The sequence below is a fragment of the Pelophylax lessonae genome (genome assembly GCF_965119305.1).
Source record: "Pelophylax lessonae genome assembly, chromosome: 5".
Lineage (NCBI taxonomy): Eukaryota > Metazoa > Chordata > Amphibia > Anura > Ranidae > Pelophylax > Pelophylax lessonae.
Window position 1 is genome coordinate 78900328 of NC_138772.1, and position 25307 is coordinate 78925634.

The 25307-nt window shown below is 45.7% G+C and overlaps 1 protein-coding gene across 1 annotated transcript in view; it reads left to right on the forward strand.

Moving 5' to 3' along the window:
- Positions 1-25307, forward strand: part of APBB1IP (amyloid beta precursor protein binding family B member 1 interacting protein) — a gene marked incomplete at its 5' end in the record, with an annotated part of 121634 nt that overhangs the window by 37313 nt on the left and 59014 nt on the right. Inside the window, 3 exons of the mRNA XM_082259916.1 lie at positions 5682-5759; positions 6641-6800; positions 8228-8349. Coding sequence (XP_082116042.1) covers positions 5682-5759; positions 6641-6800; positions 8228-8349 — 360 coding nt within the window. The remainder of the gene's footprint in view (positions 1-5681; positions 5760-6640; positions 6801-8227; positions 8350-25307) is intronic.

The window sequence follows — 25307 nt, forward strand, 5'->3', positions numbered from 1 at the left end:
CAGGGATCTTGACTCACTTAAGGTGAGAAAAGCCAGTGATCCACAGCAAATTAAAAAAGGCATTCGGCTATTGGAAGGGAGAAAAGATCTTGTAATTCGCCCAGCGGACAAGGGAGGAGGGCTGGTTGTGATGAGTGGCAATTACTATCGCCAAGAGATGCAGAGATTGTTGAGCGATAGGGACACTTATTCCCCTCTTCCTGGAAATCCGATGATCAAGTTCAAGAAAGAACTTTGGGGTTTGATTGACAGAGGAGAGAAACGAGGGATTTTAAGCTCAAAGGAGGCCCAGTACCTTAACCCTTTGTTTTGTACGACCCCTATAATTTATTTTCTCCCCAAAATCCATAAGCATCAGACTTGCCCCCCAGGTCGACCGATCGTAAATGGCATTGAGTCAGTAACAGCAAGGCTCGGTCAATACATCGACCATTACTTGCAGCCCTTGGTGTGTGAGACATACGCATACCTTAGGGATACAAAACATGCCATAACCCTTCTGGACGACTTAACAGAGATTTCAGATTGCATCCTGGTGACCGCTGATGTGGGGTCGCTTTACACGATCATCAACCACGAAGCTGCTCTGAACTCAGTAAAATGGGCATTAAATAAGTCAGTGAAAAAAATTTTGGTGGCCCAAAAGAAACTGCGCAAAATTGGTGATATTCGATAATAAATTAATCAATCAAATTGTCATAAATAAATTAAATATATATAAGAGGAATTGCTTCCATAGTGCAAGCTGCAATAAAAACGTATAAAACGCATAAATGTGGAAAAAGTGGGATAAATTGCGCTCAACACTTAAAACACAACCAAAAAGTGCTTGTGTGCATAAATATGTGAATAAATAGTTATAAATAAATATACAGAATCCTAAATGTGAAAAAAGTCCTTGGTAAATAAATATATCAACAGTCTTTAAAGTGCCCAGTGCAATACAAATCTCTCAGCAATGACTGAATATCACTCCAACTTCAAGTGAGGGACCTCCACCTTAAGAGACTTTTCTCCACCCAGTGCTCGGGGTAAATACTTCTAACCAAAGCTGGTGGACCCCTTAATTACAGGGGGTCTAAAGCAGCGTAAATGGTCCACAAATGCCTCCAAGCTATCCTTCAGGTCCCTTGATATATGGCTCAGCTCGCATAAGGAACTCCAAGTGTTTCAGGAATATTGTGGGGAGAAAGATAAGGAAACTCCAATAGTGTAGTATGTTCTGATAATTAGGGTTTATTAATGAAATTGCACTTACTCAAACATTAGAATCAAATGCCTTCATGCAGTAAATGCAGCATGGGTTCGGTGTACGGGACGCTCCTCTGCTCCTGCGTATCACCAACCCGGAACTCCACGGTCTCACGTTCCCGACGCACGTTTCGTCAGACGCGCTGACGTCATCAGGGGATGACGTCAGCGCGTCTGACGAAACGTGCGTCGGGAACGTGAGACCGTGGAGTTCCGGGTTGGTGATACGCAGGAGCAGAGGAGCGTCCCGTACACCGAACCCATGCTGCATTTACTGCATGAAGGCATTTGATTCTAATGTTTGAGTAAGTGCAATTTCATTAATAAACCCTAATTATCAGAACATACTACACTATTGGAGTTTCCTTATCTTTCTCCCCACAATATTCCTGAAACACTTGGAGTTCCTTATGCGAGCTGAGCCATATATCAAGGGACCTGAAGGATAGCTTGGAGGCATTTGTGGACCATTTACGCTGCTTTAGACCCCCTGTAATTAAGGGGTCCACCAGCTTTGGTAAGAAGTATTTACCCCGAGCACTGGGTGGAGAAAAGTCTCTTAAGGTGGAGGTCCCTCACTTGAAGTTGGAGTGATATTCAGTCATTGCTGAGAGATTTGTATTGCACTGGGCACTTTAAAGACTGTTGATATATTTATTTACCAAGGACTTTTTTCACATTTAGGATTCTGTATATTTATTTATAACTATTTATTCACATATTTATGCACACAAGCACTTTTTGGTTGTGTTTTAAGTGTTGAGCGCAATTTATCCCACTTTTTCCACATTAAATAAGTCAGACTTGCCATTGAAACATTGGAGATTTTTGGTAGAGTGTTTAGATTTCTGTCTGCTAAAGAACTATTTTTGGTACGACAAGAAATATTTCCTACAAGTAAAAGGAGTGGCGATGGGGGGACGGTTTGCCCCCAGTGTGGCTAACTTGTTTATGTCACACTGGGAGGAAGAGGTCATCTTTACAAACCGTCCTCCCCAGTTGAGCTGCTACCGTCGTTTTATCGATGACCTTCTGCTGATATGGAAAGGGGACATGACCAGTTTACAGCATTTCATGGATCGACTCAATTCCAATACTTGGAATATTGAGTTGACATGGAATATAAATACTGAGAGTATTGTTTTCCTTGACTTGGAGATTTTTAAAAAAGATGGTTGCTTGAAAACTCGAACATACTTCAAGCCGACTGACAGAAATTCTTATATACCCACAGGCAGTTGCCACCATAATCTGTGGTTGTATAATATTCCAAGAGGGCAGTTCCTAAGGATGAAAAGGAACTGCTCCTTGGAAGAGGATTTCCAGTCCCAATCTAAAAAATTGGCATCAAGATTTCTGGAAAAAGGGTATGACCCTGAACATATTGAGAGAGAACTGTCTAGAGTCAGTACCACCGCAAGAGAAACTACATTAGTGCCTTCTAAAAAAACTACCTCCAGTAATGAATTTTGCTTTGTACTGGATTACAATATACAGTACAGAAAGTTTGAAAAAATTGTGGCCAAGTATTGGCCTATTCTACAGCATGACAGGATATTGGGCCCTGCACTCCCGGCTAGACCGAGGTTTGTGTACCGGAGGGCACCAACACTTAGAGACCGGCTAGCCCCTGGAGTGGTTGACCCACCTGTCAAAACTGGTAATGCGCTCTTTCCCTCCCTAAAGGGATTCTATGCCTGCGGCAAGTGTGCGGCCTGTAGGACCTCTAAAGGTAATATGAAGCGAAGGAAAGAATTTGTGGCCACAGCTACACAAGAGGTGCACATCCTCAAAGATTTCATCACATGTGAAACAAAAGGGGTTGTGTACATGCTTGAATGTAAGTGTGGTTACCAGTATGTGGGCAGGACCACAAGGGCCTTACATGTAAGAGTAGGAGAGCACATGAATAGAATCCGAAAAGGTAAAGATAAGCATAATGTCCCCAAACACTTCAAAAAATACCATCAGTGTGACCCTACGGGTTTGAAGTTTTGGGGCATTGAAAAAACCACACGTCACTGGAGAGGAGGCAATTTTGTGAGGCAATTAAGCCGCAGGGAATCATTCTGGATTTTTCAGACTAAAGTTTTAGTACCTGGCGGGCTTAATATTGATTTTGATTTAAATTGTTTTATTTCTAATAGATAATGGATGTGGCTTATTTTTGATTCTGTTTGTTTTTTAACATACATATATTATAATTTTTGATGTATATAATGGTGCTCTTTTTATGTATGTGGACCTCTCGGAGCCTCGTGGGTAGACGCCACTATTGATTTAAGGCAGATTGATTTTTCTGCTTTTTATAATAAGTTTTAGGTCATATGCCATTTTTTTTTAATATAGTGTTTTATATTAATTGAAATCTGTGCAGCATTTGTACTGATGCATTTGTGGACCGGGAGTGTCTCAATTCCGTGTTATGAACGCTCCAAGTATCGGTCTATATTATGCCATTTCTTTGCTATGTATAGCTACCCGGAAGTAGGGAGTTTTCCCTCATCAAAGATGGAGATTGGCGATATGTCATTTCCGCTTTGTGAATTAGCGTCCGGTTGCTAGGCATTTATATAAGGCGTGCGGGTGCCGCCCGCTCCGTACCCCTGCTGAAGAAGTCAACGCCCACTGACGCAACGCGTACGGGGGAGGAGCTGTGATGTCACCCGCGACGCTCTGAGAGGACCGCACGCTCGAGCACATCGTTAGATGTTTGACATGTTTGACATGCTGTTCCCGATGCACTAGGAATAGTGCTATGTTTGTGAGTAACCTTTTTACTTTGAATAAATGTACCCAATTTTAAACGGAGAGCACTAGATGTCCTTTGTTATCCTTTCATGTGGAATCTTAATGCTGCCCTGCTGAGGTGCTGTGGCTTCCATGATCTTAAGACTGGGATAGGAGAAGTTCACCAGAGTTTATGTCAAAGCGCAATGGCCCTTGTGGTCAGTGCATGGAGGTGAGAGGCTGGCATTAACTGTGGTGGTGGAATCACGCATTTTTGGTGTTTTGTCTACTTCTATACACGGGTCACCTTTACCTCAAGCTTGGCTTTGGACTTATGAACATTCCCAGATCATTATGGACATTGTTGCTGTTTTATTGGTTTTAACATTTTAGCGCTGCACCATTGTTTACATTTATTGCCTGTTTTTGGATTTGTTAGTATTGACCAATACCGGTGTCCAGCTGCTTATTTTTCTTTATATTTTTTTTTTTTGGGGGGATTTTAGCGCTGAATAAGCCTCTGTCTTTATCTTCTGGGAAGGCTGTCCACAAGGTTTAGGAGTGGAGTGTATCTATGGGAATGTTTGACTGTTCTTCTGGAAGCACATTTGTGAGGTCAGGCACAAATGTGGGCGAGAAGGCCTGGCTTGCAGTCTCCGCTCTAATTCATCCCAAAGTTGTTCTACTGGGTTGAGGTCAGGACTCTGTGCAGGCAAGTCAAGTTCCTCCACCCAAAACTCGCTTACCCATGTCTTTTTGGACCTTGCTTTGTGCACTGGTCCGAATCAGTTGGTGGAGGGGGGGGGGGGGTTATGCTGTGGGTTTTGTTTCAGGGGTTGGGTTTGGCCCCTTAGTTCCAGTGAAGGGGAATCTTAAGGTGTCTGAATACCAAGACATTTTGGACAATTTCATACTACCAACTTTGTGGGAACAGTTGGGGTGGGCCCCTTCCTGTTCCAACATGACTGCACACCAGTACGCAAACAAGGTCCATAAAGACATGGATGAGTGAGTTTGGGGTGGAGGAAATTGACTGGCCTGCATAGAGTCCTGACCTCAACCTGATAGAATACCTTCGGGATGAATTAGAGTGGAGACTTCGAGCCAGGCCTTCTCATCCACAACAGTGCCTTTCCAGAAGAGTTGAAGCTATTATAGCTGCAAAAGATGGGCCAACTCAATATTGAACCCTACAGACTAAGACTGGGATACCATTAATTTGCTTATGCGTGTAAAGGCAGGTGTCCCAATATTTTAGGTAATATAGTATATGTTGTTGGCTGAGTTATTCACTGGTTAAAATGATCCCATGTTGTTTCTCTCCCAACATCTTGCAAACTGCTTGAGCCTTGCATTCTGGTAGATCTCTCCCTTCCTCTTGGGGTTTATAGTTTTGTTAGTGTATTCGCTTTTCCTTTTCTGTTCTTTGTAACTAGGATCATTAGGTCCTGTCCCTATACGGGTAACACTGTATTGGTTTGTTTGCATGTAAAATCAATAAAAACAAATTTCCAAAAAAAAAAAAAAAGGGAAGCCCCTGCGGTAAAGATAAGGGTCTGCAAACATATACATTCCTACACTAACTGTTTGCCAATGTTAACAAAAATGAAAACCACTTTAAGTCTCTTTTCTTTGGTTTTAAATCTAAAGACTTGAATTTCTAGGAAATAAAAAAAATCTCTATCCAATCTCTTTCGTAGGATGCTTTAGAGTCAAGAGACAAAGTAGACAAAATCAAGCTTGCTTTGGACAAAATGAAGGAAGCCAAAGTTAAAAAGGTGAGGAATGAAAACAGATTTAAATTTCCTTGTATTCAGTCTGGTTAACTACTTCATGCAAAGAAACCTCCAAACAAGAGAATTCAGCTCCACACTCTTCCCCACACTAGACTCTCAAAGGGAAGGGGAAGCCGCTCACCTTTTTAAAGCCTTAATGTCTGTTTATTAAACTCTCCATCCTACAGACTGTACCAGCTGGTATGTGCAGCCCTGGTGTGTTTCACTCCAAATCGGCACTTACTCAGCTACCCCAGGTCATTTCCATGTGACATGGGCACCATGAAAGGGACAAACAGATGCTTTTGGAGTCAGAGGTGCTGCACCCTGATAAAGCTAATGCGTGAGACAAATGGTGGTCACACCAGATACTGACCCCCCCCCCCCCCCACCTAATACAGTAAAACTTCAAATTTTAGAGTGGGCTTTTATTGTGGCCAGCCTAAGGCACACCTGTGCAAAAATCATGCTGCCTAATCAGCATCTTGATATGCCACACCTGTGAGGTGGATGGGTTATCTCGGCAAAGGAGTAGTGCTCACTAACACAGATTTAGCCAGATTTGTGAACAATGTTTGAGAGAAATAGGTCTTTTGTGTACATAGAAAAAGTCTTAGATCTTTGAGATCAGCTCATGAAAAATGGGGGCAAAAACAAAAGTGTTGGGTTTATAATTTTGTTCAGTATATATATATATATATATATATATATATATATATACAGTAAATAGAGAGGGAGAGAAACACACACACAAAGGAGCTGACCCTTTACGTGACATATCAATTCTTTTCACATGATGATATGGTTGTGCAGAAATATAAAACAAAATGAACAACAAAATGAAATGGACTTTAAATGTGATGTATCATTTCTTTGGCCATCAGCTAATTGTTAAGGTACACATGACTGATAACAGCACAAAGACCTTGATGGTGGACGAGCGTCAAACGGTCCGTGACATCTTGGATAACGTATTTGAGAAAACCCACTGTGACTGCACCATCGAGTGGTGTCTATATGAAGAAAACCCAGAGTTGCAGATTGGTAAGCATGGTAGTATTTAGAGTCACTATGAGGTTGGTTTACTAAAGGCAAATTGACCATTCACTTTGTGTTGCACTGTGCAAGGAATTTTTCCCAGAATTTAGTGAATGAGGTGAAGCTCTGCTGACTTACCTAATCCAATCATGTACAAGCAAAAGTGCTGTTATGTTTTGTTTTTTTTCATGACATCACATGACCGGTTTATTTTGTGTAGCTCCCTCCTAGTGTAGCATGCTAGGCAAAATTAGTCAAGGGAACAGTGCTTGTTAGAAGTCAAGGGAGCTTGTTTGAAGTAAAGGGAGCAGTGCGTGTTTGTTCTGGTTTGTTCAGGGTTTTCCAGGCTGGGAGTTTGACTGCTTTCCACCGCCTCTGGAAGAAGCTTTCAGAGCATAGGGACGGAGATTCAAATGACCAGCCTGAATATTTATCATGGACTGACCAATCCTTAGAGAGGAGTGTCCAGAATGTGGCTGGGAAGTCTGAAGCCCTGGATGGATGGTACTCTCTCCCCAGGAGGGTTCCAAGCCTTAGGGGGACGTTTGCCCCTCTGAGGTAGCCTGTGGGCTGTGAAGCTGTTCTTGAGGCCTCAGTGGTGTCATGTCTCTAAAGGGATCTCTTACTGGACTGTGTCTGGAGGAAGCTGGAAGGTGTACAGTCCTGGGGACTTGTGAGTAATTACCTGGTGACTGTGTGCGCTTTTGAGAAACCTGTGCAAGAGATAGCGTGGAGTGAGACAGCTCTCATAGGGTCTGAGTACTAGAATAGTCTACAGAAAAATACAAGACCTTGACCCCAAAGATTTTTCATTGAGCTTTTACCATCTTGACTTTTATTTATTACTTTATACTTCTAGAATAATTAAAAATGTCCACAATTTAAATGTTTCCACAGAAACAAGGACAAATGCTTGTTTTGAGGATGTCTATTCTAAGAGAAACAAGTAGTCTGCTATTGTTAGTCCTTACTGAAAATTCTGGATTCTATGATGATTTAGCAGCTCCAGTGCTTTCTGAGCTATTAACCTGGAATAAGTGTGCAACAAATTTGAGCCAAAGACAGCCAGGCAACTACCATTTTCAGAAGAAGGTCTGCAATGGCCCCCTACATACTCAGTACAGGTTTTAATGCCTTTAAATTTGTCAAATCCATGTTCTGAAAACAAACACTGCTCTGGTAGCTAAAGGAAAGCAATACAAGTGCTGCTCTTGTTAACTTCCTTCTGAAATTCTAGTTTCTGGCCCAAAGTAGTTCAATAATTGCAACTTCCCTGAGTGTTCTGGCTCACCATTCAGAGGATCTGTACGAAAGCCAGGCCAGACAGTTAGGTAGCATTTTCCGAAGTTGGGCAGTGGTATATTACCTAAAGATAGATTACCTTATATTGGTTAATGTTTGGAACTGATACAAATTATTTTCCATTTGTTCAGAGAGATTCTTTGAAGACCATGAAAACATAGTGGAAATCTTATCAGACTGGACGAGAGACAGTGAGAACAAAATCCGCTTTCTAAAGAAAAATGAAAAATATGCTGTTTTTAAGAACCCTCAGGTGAGTTTGCCTATGTTGATTAGCACAAAACATGCATACACATTAAAGGACAGTTTATGGGTTGTATAAAAACCCCACAGTCTGCCTTTTTAGTCCCCTTAACTAGCTTAAGCTGACTATTCCCTCCCTAAGTCCCAGGGACACGAGTTGGACTGGAAGAGCAACATCCCATTAAAGTGTAATGGACGTAAGTGCGTACAAATTGTTAAAGGCCAGGATGTAGACAACGCAGGAGAGAGCTGCTAGCAAGGGAGGTACTGTCTGTAAGTAAGCAGCTGGCGGTATTTCTGAGTGTGACTCTGGGTTAATTTTCACTGCCAGGAGCGGTAACCCCTAGTCACGCTTGGGGTAACGTTGCAGAGCTGCCAGCGGAGTCCCCTTACCTTCTCCTGACGATCCAGCGATGTCCTTTGTTATGATCGCCGGCCGGCATCTGACTTCATGGTTCCATTCCCTGCGAGCAGCGGCGGCGCACAGGAGCGGAACTGGGTGGAAAATTCAAAAAGTATAAACATAAATAAAAGAGGTGATACAATGTAATCTGAGAGGATTACACTGTATTACCTCCGATCTGACTCTTGATACAGTACAGTGCCCCTTGCCTGCCATTTTACTGTCATTTGTGCCCAAAAATATAACATGACATCAAAAAAGCGCCACTTTACTACAAAAGCACTTTTGAACAAGTTGAGTGACAGCGACACAGAGGGGCTCGCAGAACTGAGCGATAGTGAGTCATGGGGAGATTTGTCATCTGACACTAATCTGGCAAGTGACAATGGCGATGATCCTGCACCTGACCTCAGCGATGTGCACACTTGGTGCTCTATTGACTGCGATACGGACCAGGTAGTGCCCCCAAGATTCCCGTTCACTGGATCACCTGGGATGACGGTAGATGTTGAGTGTGACAACCCTCTGGCATACCTGCAATTATTCCTCACTAAGGAGGTAATTGAAAAATTGTCACGGAGACAAATCGCTACCAAGAGCAGCAATCCGCTACGCTGCATGCCAGGTTTTCCAGAAGCAGAAAGTGGGAACCGGTGACCAAAGAGGAAATCTGGCAGTTTCTGGGACTCCTCATTCTTCAGGGGGTGGTGGGGAAACCGTTCCAGAAATGGTACTGGACCACCAACAAGGTACTGGCCATTCCATTTTTTGGCACTGTGATGTCAGAATACCGGTTTTCCCTCATCATGAACTATTTCTACTTCACGAACAATGAAGAATTTGATGAGGCCACGCATCCTGCGCCCAAACTTAAAAAAATCTGAGAGGTATGGCAAATTATTGTGACCAATTTCCAGCAGACCTACAGTGGGTACGGAAAGTATTCAGACCCCCTTAAATTTGTCACTCTTTGTTATATTGCAGCCATTTGCTAAAATCATTTAGGTTCATTCTTCCTCATGAATGTACACATAGCACCCCATACTGACAGAAAAACACAGAATTGTTGACATTGTTGCAGATTTATTAAAAAAGAAAAACTGAAATATCACATGGTCCTAAGTATTCAGACCCTTTGCTCAGTATTTAGTAGAAGCCCCCTTTTGATCTAATACAGCCAGGAGTCTTTTTGGGAAAGATGCAACAAGTCTTTCACACCTGGATTTGGGGATCCTCTGCCATTCCTCCTTGCAGATCCTCTCCAGTTCTGTCAGGTTGGATGGTAAACGTTGGTGGACAGCCATTTTTAGGTCTCTCCAGAGATGCTCAATTGGGTTTAAGTCAGGGCTCTGGCTGGGCCATTCAAGAACAGTCACGGAGTTGTTGTGAAGCCACTCCTTCGTTATTTTAGCTGTGTGCTTAGGGTCATTGTCTTGTTGGAAGGTAAACCTTCGGCCCAGTCTGAGGTCCAGAGCACTCTGGAGAAAGTTTTTGTCCAGGATATCCCTGTACTTGGCCGCATTCATCTTTCCCTCGATTGCAACCAGTCGTCCTGTCCCTGCAGCTGAAAAACACCCCCACAGCATGATGCTGCCACCACCATGCTTCACTGTTGGGACTGTATTGGACAGGTGATGAGCAGTGCCTGGTTTTCTCCACACATACCGCTTAGAATTAAGGCCAAAAAGTTCTATTTTGGTCTCATCAGACCAGAGAATCTTATTTCTCACCATCTTGGAGTCCTTCAGGTGTTTTTTTAGCAAACTCCATGCGGGCTTTCATGTGTCTTACACTGAGGAGAGGCTTCCGTCGGGCCACTCTGCCATAAAGCCCCGACTGGTGGAGGGCTGCAGTGATGGTTGACTTTCTACAACTTTCTCCCATCTCCTGACTGCATCTCTGGAGCTCAGCCACAGTGATCTTTGGGTTCTTCTTTACCTCTCTCACCAAGGCTCTTCTCCCCCGATAGCTCAGTTTGGCCGAACGGCCAGCTCTAGGAAGGGTTCTGGTCGTCCCAAACGTCTTCCATTTGAGGATTATGGAGGCCACTGTGCTCTTAGGAACCTTAAGTGCAGCAGAAATCTTTTTGTAACCTTGGCCAGATCTGTGCCTTGCTACAATTCTGTCTCTGAGCTCTTCAGGCAGTTCCTTTGACCTCATGATTCTCATTTGCTCTGACATGCATTGTGATCTGGAAGGTCTTATATAGACAGGTGTGTGGCTTTCCTAATCAAGTCCAATCAGTATAATCAAACACAGCTGGACTCAAATGAAGGTGTAGAACCATCTCAAGGATGATCAGAAGAAATGGAAAGCACCTGAGTTAAATATATGAGTGTCACAGCAAAGGGTCTGAATACTTAGGACCATGTGATATTTCAGTTTTTCTTTTTTAATAAATCTGCAACAATGTCAACAATTCTGTGTTTTTCTGTCAGTATGGGGTGCTATGTGTACATTCATGAGGAAGAAGAATGAACCTAAATGATTTTAGCAAGTGGCTGCAATATAACAAAGAGTGAAAAATTTAAGGGGGTCTGAATACTTTCCGTACCCACTGTACATGCCAGAATAGGACGTCAGCGTGGATGAAAGTTTGATGGCCTATAAGGGACGCCTAAGCTGGATACAGTACATTGCATCCAAAAGAGCGCGGTTTGGCATCAAATCCTACATGCTCTGTGATTCATCCACTGGGTACATCTGGAATTCGGTCATTTACACCGGTAAAGGCACAAAGTTCAACCCCAGGTACAGCGGCTATGGGATGGCCACATCATCTGTCCTTACACTGCTGAAGCCATTGCTTAACCAGGGATTGTGTGACCACGGACAATTACTACAGGTCTACGAAACTGTATGAGGTTTTGCTACAAAACAAGACTGACCCATATGGTACCATTAGGCCCAACCGATGTGACATGCCATCTATGTTTGCCAAGAAAAAACTCAAAACCGGAGAAATGGTTGCCTGGCAGAAGGGTAAGATGATGGCAATGTGATGGCGAGACAAGAAGGACGTGTGTCTCATGAGTACTGTGCACAATACCTCCACTGTCATGGTCCACAGAAAAGGGGGGAAAGATGTGCTGAAGCCGCAAGTCGTGATAGACTATAATAAAACCATGGGAGGTTTCAACAGAGCCAATCAGGCAATGACATTTTATCCGGTTATGCGCAAACAGCTAAAAAAAAAAATATTATAAGAAGATCTTCAGAAATCTTCTGGAACAATGCCTTTGGAATGCATATATCCTGCACAGAGCAAAGAGTGACAAGCCTCTTGTTCATTCTGAGTTTATCTGGAAGGTGGCTGAGTGGATTTTTGTCAACCACCAGATGCCATCAGTAGTTGTGAACAGACCTGGAGGTCGTGCTGTTGACGTTGTCAACCCAGAATGCCTGACTGGTCGTCACTTTGTGGACTTCATTCCGCGAACAGCAAAAAAGGCAGCACCTACCAGGATGTGCCCTAACAGCAGGGCCATGATTTCAGATGGGCAGTCATGTCTCCTAGGTGTAACTGTTGAGACTGGGGAGTCTCCCCACTGTGCTTCATGAGAGGGTTCTCATTGGACGGTGGAGAAAACCCAGCCAATGGTGCACTTAGGCCTGTATCTACCCCAGAAAGGCAGATTCTGCCGCACAGCATTCTGGGAGTGGGTATAAGTTTGAGGGGAGCGCATGACGCAGCCTCTTTGGTGGGAAGCAGAGTCCCAGGAGGGAGAGTACAGCTGTCTCTCCTCCTGTCAGCAGGATCGGGTGTCCCAGGCGGCTTGCCTGAGGGGACAGAGGGCTGGGCTGAGCTGAGCTGAGCTGCAGAGAGGATCCGGTGTGTCGAGGACCAGCGGAGTTGAGAGGGGTCCAGTTTCAGGAAAGCATTCCCAGTTCATGAGTACTGCAAACTGCCACCCTGGGAGTCTGCCTAGAGAGAGGGGACCACTCCGGGGAAGGTCGTGGGGATCCAGGAGCTAGCTAGCCGGTGCAGGAGTAAAAGTAAAGGGGGTGCCAGTGTTGACCCTGAAGAAGTGTAGAGGGGGTGCCTAGTGAGAGGACCCTGAAAAGTAGAGGGGGTGCCTAGTGAGGGGACCCTGAAGTGTAAAGGGGGTGCCAAGTGAGAGGACCCTGAAGTGCAAAGGGGGCACCAGCGGTTGGGCCCTGAAGTGTTAAAGTGTACAGCGTGCAGTGTACAGTGTTGACAGTTGCGGCAGCACAAGCAGTTACAGGAGCTACCTCAGTCAGGAAGGACTGAAGGGAGCTGGATGCAGGACTTTTGAGCTAACCAGAGCTTCAGGAGTCACGTCTAAGCACAGTCCAGGACTTTTGAGCTGATCAGAGTGTCAGAAGTCAAGTTCAAGTACAGTTCAGCAAGTCAGTGTTTTTCAAGCGCCAGCAAGCGTTGGTCGGCACCCAGCCGGCGTCAAGACAGCGCTGAAAGGCAATTTTTCACAAAGTGTCCCATTTGTACTTAGTTGAGCCAGAGGAGTATCCGACTCATTCCCTTCTCCCATCCCCAATATCAAATAAACAAAACAAACCAAAGATGCCGTAATGGTCATTGTCTTCAAGCTCACACTTGGGTATTCAGCTTAAATGGGCTGAAGGTGTCACCGGTAACCAAGGCAGACCCACATCAGGCCCAATGTCCCAATCTGCTACATACATTGTTGAATAAAATGATATTATTTATTAGATTATAATTAATGATTTTGTGTTTCAAACTTTATCACATCTGGGATGTCTACTAGAGTCTTGTTTGGTCAGGTTGAAGTAAGTAATTACTAAGAATTGTAGGCCTACAATACATAACACCAAATTTCCATGTAAAAAATTGTACCGCTTTTGGTACAAAATTCCTGACGTAATCATACCGCCAGGGGGGTTAAACCTGTTGTCCCATAAAGGATGTTTCTAGAAAAAACAATACTTCTGTTTTGTCTCATTGTGGGTAAGTTGAATCATATGAAGGCTCTTTATGTCTGAGGAATTCCTGTGGTGGTAAATCCCTACTGAAAGTCCCATGATTGCTCAACTATCGCTCAGTGTCCGCTGCTCCTCTCTGTCAAGCCCTCCACTGGCTTCAGCTCACCCAACGAATTCAATTCAAAATACTAACAACATCTTACAAAGCAATCCACAGCTTAGCCCCCAGCTACATCACCAGCCTCGTCTCAAAATACCAACCTAATCACTCTCTTCGTTCCTCTCAAAACCTTCTGCTCTCTAGCCCCCTTGTCACCTCCTCCCACGCTCGCCTCCAGGACTTTTCCAGAGCCTCTCCAATCCTATGGAACTCCTTACCCTTATCTGTGCGATTATCTCCTACTCTATTAGCTTTTAGGCGATCTCTGAAAACCCTCCTTTTCAAAGAAGCCTATCCTACCCACACCTAACAAATGTACCTCCATTTTCTCCATCAACCCATCCCTCCTTGGTTAATACCTTTTGTTTCAGTTGACCCTCCCTTCTAGATTGTAAGCTCTAATGAGCAGGGCCCTCTAGTTCCTCCTGTTTTGAACTGTACTGTAACTGTATTGTCTTCCCTCAAATTGTAAAGTGCTGTGCAAACTGTTGGCACTATATAAATCTTGTATAATAATAATAATAGTAATAATAATAACTACTGTGGCAAGTAATAAACAAAATATATCACAATTAACTAATAGAGAAGCCGATATTCTGTATAAGGAATAGCACCACACAAAAGTCTCCTGCAGTTGGTTCTATTTCTCCCCACATTGGGTGTTGGCCTCTGCAGGAGCACGTTCTGCAAAAATAAACTCAGTATAGCACTCAAAATTGATCAATCATGTCCTGTAGTAACCTTGCAGGCTTCAGCTACAGTCCCCACACCTTAGCCATGCCATTCTGATGGGTTTCACTCTCAATGGCCTTAGGTGTATAGATGAAGCCTGCAAAACTACTACAGGACTTGATCTACCAAATTGGAGTGTGGTCCTTGGTTTAATATTGAAATTGAGAAGCTATCTTTATTGGGTGGGGCCAGAGACATGAAAAAAAAGTGAAATAAACATATTGCCACTGCAGCCTATAAGACATATAACAAGCGATATTTAAATGTATTACTTCACTTAAGTTGACTTTTAGTTCACAGCTGCATTCCTAACTAGAACATTTTATATATAAAAATATACAAAAGATCCAAAACCAACACACAGTCAGACATACGGTATGATCCAAACCTGAATCTAAAGCAATATGAAAAAAAATAACTCATCAGGAATCCACTTGTTCCTGCTTCCCCCATCTTTGAAAGCATGAGATATTTTAACTCAGTGCTTCTCAACCTTTTTTCAGTCAAGGCACCCTTTAAAATACGGCACAATGTCAAGGTACCCCTTTCTAAAATACGAAAAACGACACTAATAGTTTTACATTTAGCAGCAACTAATAGGACACCCAATGTTCGAGGCAATTTATTCTTCCAAAGCAAAACACACCTTTGCACACAGGTACTGACTAGTATTTCATTGTTTCTCTTCCTTGCTCAGCTAATGTTACCTCAGTGCTGACAGAGAGGACAGGGGAGGGGCAAACAAGAATGCTATGCAGGCGCCTGACATCCTCCTTATCAACCGACAATGTCATTGGTTGTTAGGAGGCCAGCGAATAGTAGGTTGTAATGTTGCACAATGAAAACCTGTGGCTTTCTGTAATTAAAAGGCAGGCTTGATCCACCCTTTGGTTTGTATACCATTTTTGGGCAATTTTTAGGAATATGCCAAGAGACCCTTGAAGAAATCTGAAGGCACCCTGGTTGAAAAAGGCTGTTCTATCATCAAGGCACCAATAAAAGTAGTTTCTGCTATTGTACAGGTTTGCAATTACTGAGGGTGAAGAAGAAGAATATATATAACACTAATATGACGTGTTAATTTTTTTTTCTTGGGTATTAGATCATACAGGTGATTGATCTTTTAAGGCAGGGGTTGGCAACCTTTGAGACAGCATAAATAAAGCTTAGAAAAATCTAATAATAATAATATCACTGTAGAAATTTAAACTTAGCCTACCTTAAATCTATCTAAGTCTGGGGAGTAAATGGTCACCCCACAAGGTTGATGCTGGAGTTCATCAGGAAAGTAGAATATCTAGTACTGCATGATGATTTTTTTGACTAGTTTCAGGCCTGGCTACCCCACAAGGTTGATGCTGGAGTTCATCATGAAAGTAGAATATCTAGTACTGCAGGCTGATTTTTTTGACTAGTTTCAGGCCTGGCTACCTTCTCTGATTTCTGGCCAGTGTAAGTAGTACTGTATGTAGGGCAGTGTGCAAAGAGGTCAGTAGGATGTAGGGTGGTGCACAGAGGTCAGTAGGATGTAGTGCAGTTAACAGAGGTCAGTAGTATGTATGGCAGTATACAGAGGTCAGTAGTAGGTAGTGCAGTTAACAGAGGTCAGTAGTATGTATGGCAGTATACAGAGGTCAGTAGTAGGTAGGGCAGTGTACAGAGGTCAGTAGTATGTATGGCAGTGTACAGAGGTCAGTAGTAGGTATGGCAGTGTACAGAGGTCAGAAGTAGGTAGGGCAGTGTACAGAGGTCAGTAGGATGTAGGGCACCATACAGAGTTCAGTAGTAGGTAGAGCAGTGTATGGGGGTCAGTAGTAGGTAGGACAGTGTAGAGAGGTCGGTAGTATGTAGGGCAGTGTACAGAGGTCAGTAGAATGTAGGTCAGTGTACAGAGGCCAGTAGAATGTAGGTTAGTGTACAGAGATCAGTAGAATGTAGGTTAGTGTACAGAGATCAGTAGAATATAGGTTAGTGTACAGAGATCAGTAGGATGTTGAGCAGTGTACAGAGGGAAGTAGTATGTAGGGCAGTGTACAGGGGTCAGTAGTATGTACGGCAGTGTACAGAGGTCAATAGGATGAAGAGAAGTGTACAGAGGATAGCAGTACGAAGAGCAGAGTGTATAGGGATCAGTATTGCAGAGGACAGGGGGTCAGGAGGGTATGATATTGGGGGGTCAGGGGATCATGTTACTGGGGCCTTAGGAGGGCAGAGTACAGGTAGGTCAGGAAGGTATGGTATTGGAGGGTTAGAAGGGCACGGTACTAAGGGCTCAGGAGGGCAGAGTATAGGGGGTCAGGAGGGTATGGTGCAGGGGGTTCAGGAAGGCATAGTACTAGGGGCTCAGGAACACAGAGTACAGGGGGGGTCAGGGGGCACAGTACAGGAGGGGTCAGGAGGGCATAGTGCAGGGAGGTCAAGAGGGCAGGGTACAGGGAGGTTAGGAGGGTATAGTATAGGGGGTTCAAGAAGGCACAAACGTTCTTTCTTTATGCAGAGTGTCGCAGGGAAGCTGCCATGGCAGAGCTGCTTGTTCTGGCACTGATCCCCGCTGGCCCTCCTCTCACATGATATCACCCGTGAGTGCCTTGGATTGATTGGAGTGGAGGGCCAGTGTGAAGACGCTCACTGCAATCAGTGAAAGAGCTTAGACATGCTTGGTCAAGAGCCCAAAGCTGACAGAGCTATTTCGGAGGCCTTCCCATCCCCACAGCTGCATGTATGCATGGGGCGGGGGCTTTCTCTGCAGGATAGGATTGGTTGAGCATGCACCTGTGCGCTCTGCAGCTTTTGGGAAAAACACAGTGTCAGCAACATGGGGAGCTGTTCGCGATCCGCCTGTCACCTGCACATGGTCAACAGGTGAATCGTAATTGACGGGTTGCCATTTTAAGGTGTTCACTTAAAGTAGTTGTGTTTGACTGGGCAAAAACCAGGTTGGTTAAGCCTGCCTATTATCTCATTTTGGTGTGATGCTTTCCTGATGGTGATTGCGCCAGATTAAGCATCAAATAAATATTATTTTTAGTTGTGTTCATGGGTGGAAAACAGGGTTTAAACTCTGTTTACGTTCTGTCTGACTGCTATAATACATAACTGCTATAACTGACTGCTACTATACATAACCCCCACTACATCATCATGGTATGGCTTCCCTGATAGCCCCACAAACTGATGCAGCAGAGCTGATCTCTTCACCTTTGTACATGTTGACTTCAATCAGTGTCTACAGGAGTCGCAACTCTTTGCCACTTAAGTGTCCATTATGTCCAGGGAGCATATCAAGTCTGTTGTTCCTTGTAGTGGTTGGATGTGTGAGAGGAAGGACATTCAAGTTCCAAGGAGGGGAGCAGGGGAGCTTGCTACATTTATGAGGGAATGACTTGAATGGCTTCAGTATTTCTTCTGTGAACTATTAGGATGAATTGTTCCACAGTGCCTGCAGTTACAGAGGTCAATGGTTACATTTTAATTTTCACCACAGTAGTGGAAATATATATATTTTTAAAAGATTACACTGGAAATGCAGTTCCTGATAATCTACAAACTGATAATCTAAATTATGACCCTGCTGTTCAATCAGCATTATATATCTAACGCAGACAGTACTTTGCATATTACAGTATCTTTCACTGCAAAGAAAATAGACACAAAAATAATTTTTGCATGTTTCTACTGAAGCCCAATTATGCTCATGGCCCTCCAGAGTAGCCTTGGGTTGATTTAGAAAAATATTAGGCAACAACAAGTAACAAAAATATTTTTAAAAAAGTCACAATATTGGAGTTGGGCTTTCACTTTCAGTGTTAACTAAACTTTACCTTAATGGACAGATTGACAACAGAGGTAAATGTTCAATGCACATTGTCAATACTGGAGATCCTGTTCATGTAAAAGAAAAGATGATGAACTTCACATTTAGATGTGGGAGTAATGAAATGCTAATTGTAACCCAATTTCTTTACAGTGTAGCATATGTTGCAGTGCACACATTTACATAAGGATGTGACCTTTAATACACAGATGTATGGAGCTTTGTAACTCTGCTAAAGGAGAAATACCGTGCAGTATTTCTCTTTGTGATGAGCAAATGGGAAACGTTACAATAATGGAAAAGTGGCCACCAACTGGGCAGAATCAATAACATGCTGGGAATACTCTGAACATCCCCAGTTCCACAATGTTTCCAATCAGGTGCTCAACACAGCTGAATGAAAAAAAAGTGTTTATCTTAGAAAAACAGGCGCAGTGAGAGACAATACAAAATAAGCACTCTGTTTTCTGTTTGGCAGAGACAGACTTACTATTACTTACAGTATATTTGGTGAATTAACCTCTAGTTGTCAGGAGATGAGCAGGGGAAGTTACAGTTCACCTATTGTGTTTACAAAAATAAGTAAAAAAAAAAAAGTTGCATTGTGTTAAAATAGTAATTGACATCAGTTTTAGGTACTGAGCAATGATTTACCACTGCCTCCTCCATATAGTGATCTGTCCCTGGGTACCATGTATCTTGTTCTTCTCCCTCTTTGCATCTCTGATGGTCATGTTCTGTTTATTTTTATTTATTTTTTGTTCTGTTTATTCCCTATGTGCACAGCATTTAAGTTATGTTACTTTAAGAGCCGGTTCACATAGGGGCGACCCGACTTGCCGGGGCGACCTGTGAAGTCGCGGTGCACAGCACGCACCGCGACCTCGGAGCGACATGCACGGACTTCATATCATTGAAGTCAATACAGGTCGCTCCAGGTCGCCCCAAAGTAGTACAGGACCCTTTTTCTAAGTCAGAGCGACTTGTGTCGCTCCTATTAGAACAGGTCCTGTGCTAATCTATGGCAGGCGACCCACAGCGACCAGGTCGCCTGACAAGTCGCCCCAGTGTGAACGGGGTCTTAAGGGTCAGTGTACCAAAAAGTCATATTTTAGTTTCAGTTGACATTATGGTCTAAATTTAAGTCCAGCTCTAGGTACAATGAACTCATCAGGGTTCAAGTTGTTAAACACTCATTTCCTGACTCCTCTACCTCTTTTAGACGCTCCCTGTTGAAATTCCCTTGATCTTCCTTAAAAAAGTACGTAATCCCTTCATCCGCTTCGTGTGGACAAAATCCCACCCTTGCCTCTCTCATACTTTTCCTCGCTGAAGAGTCATGTAGGAATGGCCTTCCCAGACCCTTTTCGTTATTTTTTTGCAGAGCACTATCTTGGTGCAGAGACAAAGGCCTCAAACAATGGCTTGGTCTTGAACAAAGTTCCATCAACATCCCCCTACAATGTCTACCGTGGCTTGAACCCACCAATATTCATGCCATCAAAGTTACCAGGTCATAGGAGTCACCCTGGGGGGTTCTGCATCGCTGTAAGGGAACCGGCTTGTCAGATTCTACCATCTCTCGATTATACTCAGTGATAGGTAACCTTTCATTTCTAATGAGGCTGTTGGATGGGGGATTCAAACAACTATTACTTAAGGCACTTTTTCATCTTTGTGATTTTATGTCTGGAAGGGACATAAAAACTCAGCTATACGGGTGATGTTCTCCCAGCCTTTGGATGACTGGCTACAACTTATCCTCTTCTAGCAACCTTGTCACGTGGGGGATTAACACTTGCCCTAATACTCCCTTTGAGGATCTTTGTCCAGTTCAGAATCAACTTCCCATGTTGTCTCAGATGCCTACAAGTTATTAAGCCGACCTGCAGAATCATTTGTGTCTCAGTACCTGCTTAAATGGGAGATAGATTGGGTACGGAGTTTTTATCTGTACAATGGGACCACATCATGTACATAACCCACCATGCTTCTGTCCTGAGCAAATAAATACAAGCAGTTGAGCTACATAATGCTGACCTGTTGAACCCTATGTTCCAGCCCTACTGCGAAAGCTCTAAGTGACAAACACCTGCTCATGTTGCAAGGAAGAGGAGGGCACTATCCTACATATTTTATGATCTTGTAGAAAGGTGGCCAACTTTTGGTCCCAGGGGAAATTGTTAAACATCTGACCAATTTTGACTTGAGAGACGATCCAGGCAGCTATCTGCTACACTACTCTGACTTTTCCAGGAAAGTATACAAAAATTCCATGTTAGTTCACCTGGTAAATGCTGATCTGGCCTGCATACCACCTCTCTGGAAACAACAACTCCCACCCCCATCTCTCTCTAATAAAAATTGCTTACGTTCTTTCAATGGAAGGTATCTTAGCTTTGCTTTGCGGCAAGGAGGAAAAGTTCAGTCGTAGGTGGTTCTAATAGACCCTTTTTACCTGATCAAGGGATTATTCTCACTCCTTTTTCCCTTAAGCCCTTCCCCTCTTCTCCCCCTACCTCTTTTCTTACTATTTCCTACTTGTTTCTTTTATTTCCTTGGATTTTAGTAGTAGAAATGATGCTAAGAATCTAGCTTCTGTGGTGTTAGGCCCCTTTCACATAGGCTTTCCGATCCAGTCCGCCTTTTCGTTTTTTCAGGTGGACCCGTTTGGATGCTCCATGCAGCCCTATGGAGCAGCGGATGTCAGCGGAGACACCCGCTGCTATCCAAACCGATCTTGTCCGTGAAATCCGGATGGATGGAAACCCTATTTTCCTGTGATGAAACCCTATTTTCCTGAAATTTCCACCATCACAATTTCCCAAAAAGTGCTATTTGTCTGCAAAGCTAAGCAATGCCACTATTCCAGTAAAGTTATGCTGTAGTTTGGGGGCGTGGCCGGGATGTGAGCGGGACAAGACGTGCGGCTGCAGAGCTCCGTGTCCATCCGACTTCATCCTTCACTTACAAGGCGATCCTGTCCCTGAGACCCGGCTGACTGGATTGCGGTTCCTCCCTGCATCCTCCCGATCCGGGCGCGATGTCAACCAAGCCCAAGGGAAAGGTACCCAAGGATCCGAAGCCTCAGCGCTCGGGCCGGGGGCATGTCACGTGTGCTCCCGGCGCCATCTTGCCTATCACGGAAGGCGCTCGGGCGGGCCGCGGCTCCGGAGCATCGGCGGGGATGTCTTCTCCCCAGGGCTCGCGTACTCCGGATAAGTGCTCCCTGGCTGCTGCCGAGGCATCGGTGGAGGCAGCGGCCATCACGGCTCCCATCCTGGCCGCCATTGAGGGTAGTAAGGCGTCCCTCATGATCCGGATAGATGGCGTGGCGTCAGAATGTGCACTAATCCGCCACGACCTAGACAAGATTCGGGGCAGGCTGTCTGAAGCGGAGGAGAGGATTGGAGAGGTGGAGGATCGCCAGGGCTCACACTCGGCTCAGATCTCTGAACTACAATCCCTGGTTGCCACACTTACATCCAAGATGGACGATGCTGAGAACAGGCAGCGCCGCAATAACGTGCGAGTGGTGGGCCTGCCGGAGGGTGCGGAGGGGGATCACCCTGAAACGTTTGCGGAGACCTTCTTTAAGTCCCTCTTGCACCTGGATAACCTTCCCGCCACTTACGTGGTCGAACGGGCCCATCGGGTGCCCACGGGCAGGCGGCCCTCCGGTGCCCCTCCTAGGCCGTTCCTGGTCAGGCTGCTGAACTATCGAGATCGGGATATGATCCTGGCTGCGGCTAGGAAAATGGCGGAATTGCCCTATGAAAACACTAAAGTGATGCTGTTCCCGGATTTTTCCGCTGAGGTACAGAGACGCCGCCGATCCTTTAATGATGTGAGACGTCGCCTGCGGGAGAAGAACATCAAGTACAGTATGCTGTACCCCAGCCGTTTGCGGGTGGCCCATCAGGGTTCTGTGCGCTTCTTTGAGACCCCTCTGGATGCCAGTGACTGGATTGATGCTCTGGGTGCTGCTGCCTGATCGGTGCTTCGTCCTTGGGTTCTCTCGGTCATGCGATGTCCTGACGGTGGTAGGATGATTCCTGAGCTGACTCCTGTGTTTCCTTGTTCTTCCCTTAATTGCCCTCCCCTTCTTTTTCCCTGGATTGTCCCTCCTGGACCGTAAGACCTTGCCCCTGCTCGCCTATGGGCGACGAACGCATGGGTATCCTTGTTTAGCCCTTGTGCCATTGCTGATTTACCACGGAGCTCGGGTGGACTGTGGCTCTGCAGAATTTTCTTTTTTGTTTTTTTCTCCTTCTTCACTTCTGCTCCCGCTCTGTGCAACGGACTGCCAGTAGTTGGTCGGACCACTGTGGACCCTACATTGTTTTTTGTTCTTATTCTTTTTGGTTGGTTCCTTTTTTCCTGTCCTTTTTTTTTTTATTCTTGGGGGCGTCTGGGAGTCCCTCGCTGCGGAGTGACTGGTCGCGGCGGGGGCCCCTCTGGTGCCCTGGCGGAGTTCACGCCACGAGACTCGCTCCCACGATAGGCCCAGCTGGTTGTACGGCTGGCGCCTGCTCGTGCTCCTTTTTTCAAGTTTTGGGACAAAACTGGCCCTGGTCTCCCCCTTCCGGTTGATGGGGATGCCGGGGTACGGTAGGGTAAGACTTCTCAGTTGGGGATATTGTGCTCTCCCCGTTGGGGAGCCTACACTGTTTGTACATGTTTGTGTTTGGTGCATGGGTTTGCTCAGCCTTGCTGCTCCCCAGGTGACTGTGACCACATATGCTTCTTCTGGGGTGTCTATTTTTATAACCTTCCATGATGGCATCACGTAAATCTCCTACCTTCTCGGTGCTATCCTGGAATGTGCGGGGTCTAAATTCCAAATTCAAGCGGGCTCTGCTCTTCCAATATATACAGCGTTACAGTCCCTCTATACTGATCCTGCAGGAAACTCACCTGGTGGGCAGTAAGCTTCTGTCTCTGAAAAAACCATGGGTGCAGCGGGCCTTCCATGCCTCCTATTCCACATATGCCAGGGGCGTATCCATTTTGATAGGACGGTCCCTGCCCGTTGTGGTGGAGGCGGTACACACTGACCCCTCTGGTAGATATGTTATACTGGTGCTCTCCTTGTGGCAGCAGAGGTATGTGGTGGCCGGTGTCTACGTGCCCCCGCCGTTTAGGGCTGAGGTCTTGTACACGGTCCTGGAGAAGATTTCCGCTTATTGTCCGGCCAAACTGCTTCTCCTGGGGGACTTCAATGCCATTCTCTCCCCGGACCTGGATAGACCCACGCCTCCCAAGTCCTTCTCTGGGGACTTACTCCACTGGTCCGAGGCCGCTGGGCTACAAGAGATTTGGCGTTGGAGAAACCCACAGGAGAAGGTGTATTCCTGCTTCTCTGCTTCCCATAAGACATCCTCCAGGATAGACTATGGTTTCGCTAACCCGTCCATGCTGACTGATGTGGAGGACGTTTCGTACCTTCCCAGCGGCTTGTCGGACCATAGTCCCCTGCAGGTTGTCCTCAGGGCGGGGTGGGACCGTAGTAGCTCCATGTGGCGACTCGGGGCTCAGTGGATAGACCAACCTGAGATAGTGGCCCAGACCCCGCCCGTGATTCGGGAATTCTGGGAAATTAATGCGGGTACATCCTCTCCCGGGGTGGTGTGGGATGCCTTTAAGGCGGTCACCAGAGGCCATTATATTTCGGCTATTAAAGCTGTTAAGGTGCAGCAGGCGGCAGCGGTGTCTGCCCTGGAGGCGGCGGTTGAGGAGGCTTCGGGCTGTTACGCCCGGGACCCCTCGGCCGTCCACTTTGAGGGGATGCAGTCGGCCAAGCGAGATTTGCATCTCCACCTGTCTGAGGTTACCCGATTGTCCATGTACCAATCCAGGCAGAGGTTTTTTGAACATGGGGACCGGAACGGGAAGTTGTTGGCGGTGATGTCTCACCATGATGCCCCCCTCACCCTGGTACCGGAGCTCACTTCCCCTACTGGGGAGGCTGTCACGTCCCCGGCGGAGATCTTGGGGGCGTTCTGTGCCTTCTATTCCAAATTATATGCCACTACTCTTCCCACGGATCTCCGGCCGGAGGTCCTGCAGCGGCTACTTGACCCGGTGGCCCTGGGCTGGTTGTCGGATTCTGAGCGCGCTGGTCTGGTTCGGCCGGTCACTGAGGAGGAGGTGGAGGTTGTCATTCGTTCTATCCCTGGAGGCAGGGCTCCCGGCCCGGATGGGTTACCCATCGAATTTTACAAAACTCACTCTGGTGTCCTGGCCCCTCTCCTGGCGGCGCTGTATAACGACTGCCTGGCGATGGGTTCGCTACCACCCTCTATGGCGGAGGCACACGTTATCCTGATTCACAAACCTCCGAAAGACCCTAAACTGTGTGCCTCGTACCGACCGATAGCACTCCTTAACAACGACCTCAAAATTCTTACGAAAATACTTGCCTCCAGACTTCGCCCCGTCCTCCCCTCCGTGATAGATCAGGACCAGACCGGGTTTATGGCCCACAGGTCCACCGATGTCAACCTGCGTAGGCTCTTCACCAATTTACAAATGCAGCATCTGAACTCCGGTACGAGGGTGGTCGCCTCTCTAGACATAGAGAAGGCTTTCGATTCTGTGGAATGGCCCTTTCTGTGGGAGGTCCTCAGGCGCATGGGGTTCCCTCTCTTGTTCATCGAGTGGCTACGGACTATCTATGGTTCTCCGGTGGCGGCCATTCGATTGGGGGGTAGGCTATCCCCCTCATTCCCGCTATCCAGAGGCACGAGGCAGGGCTGCCCTCTCTCTCCGGCCCTTTTTGCTATAGCTATGGAGCCACTGGCCGAGGCGCTCCGGACCTCATCGGAGGTTCGGGGGCTTCGGGTGGCATGGCTGGAGGAGAGGGTGGCGCTGTACGCGGATGACCTCCTCCTGTTTTTGCAGGATGCGGGTCCCTCGCTTGGGGGGGCGCTTACT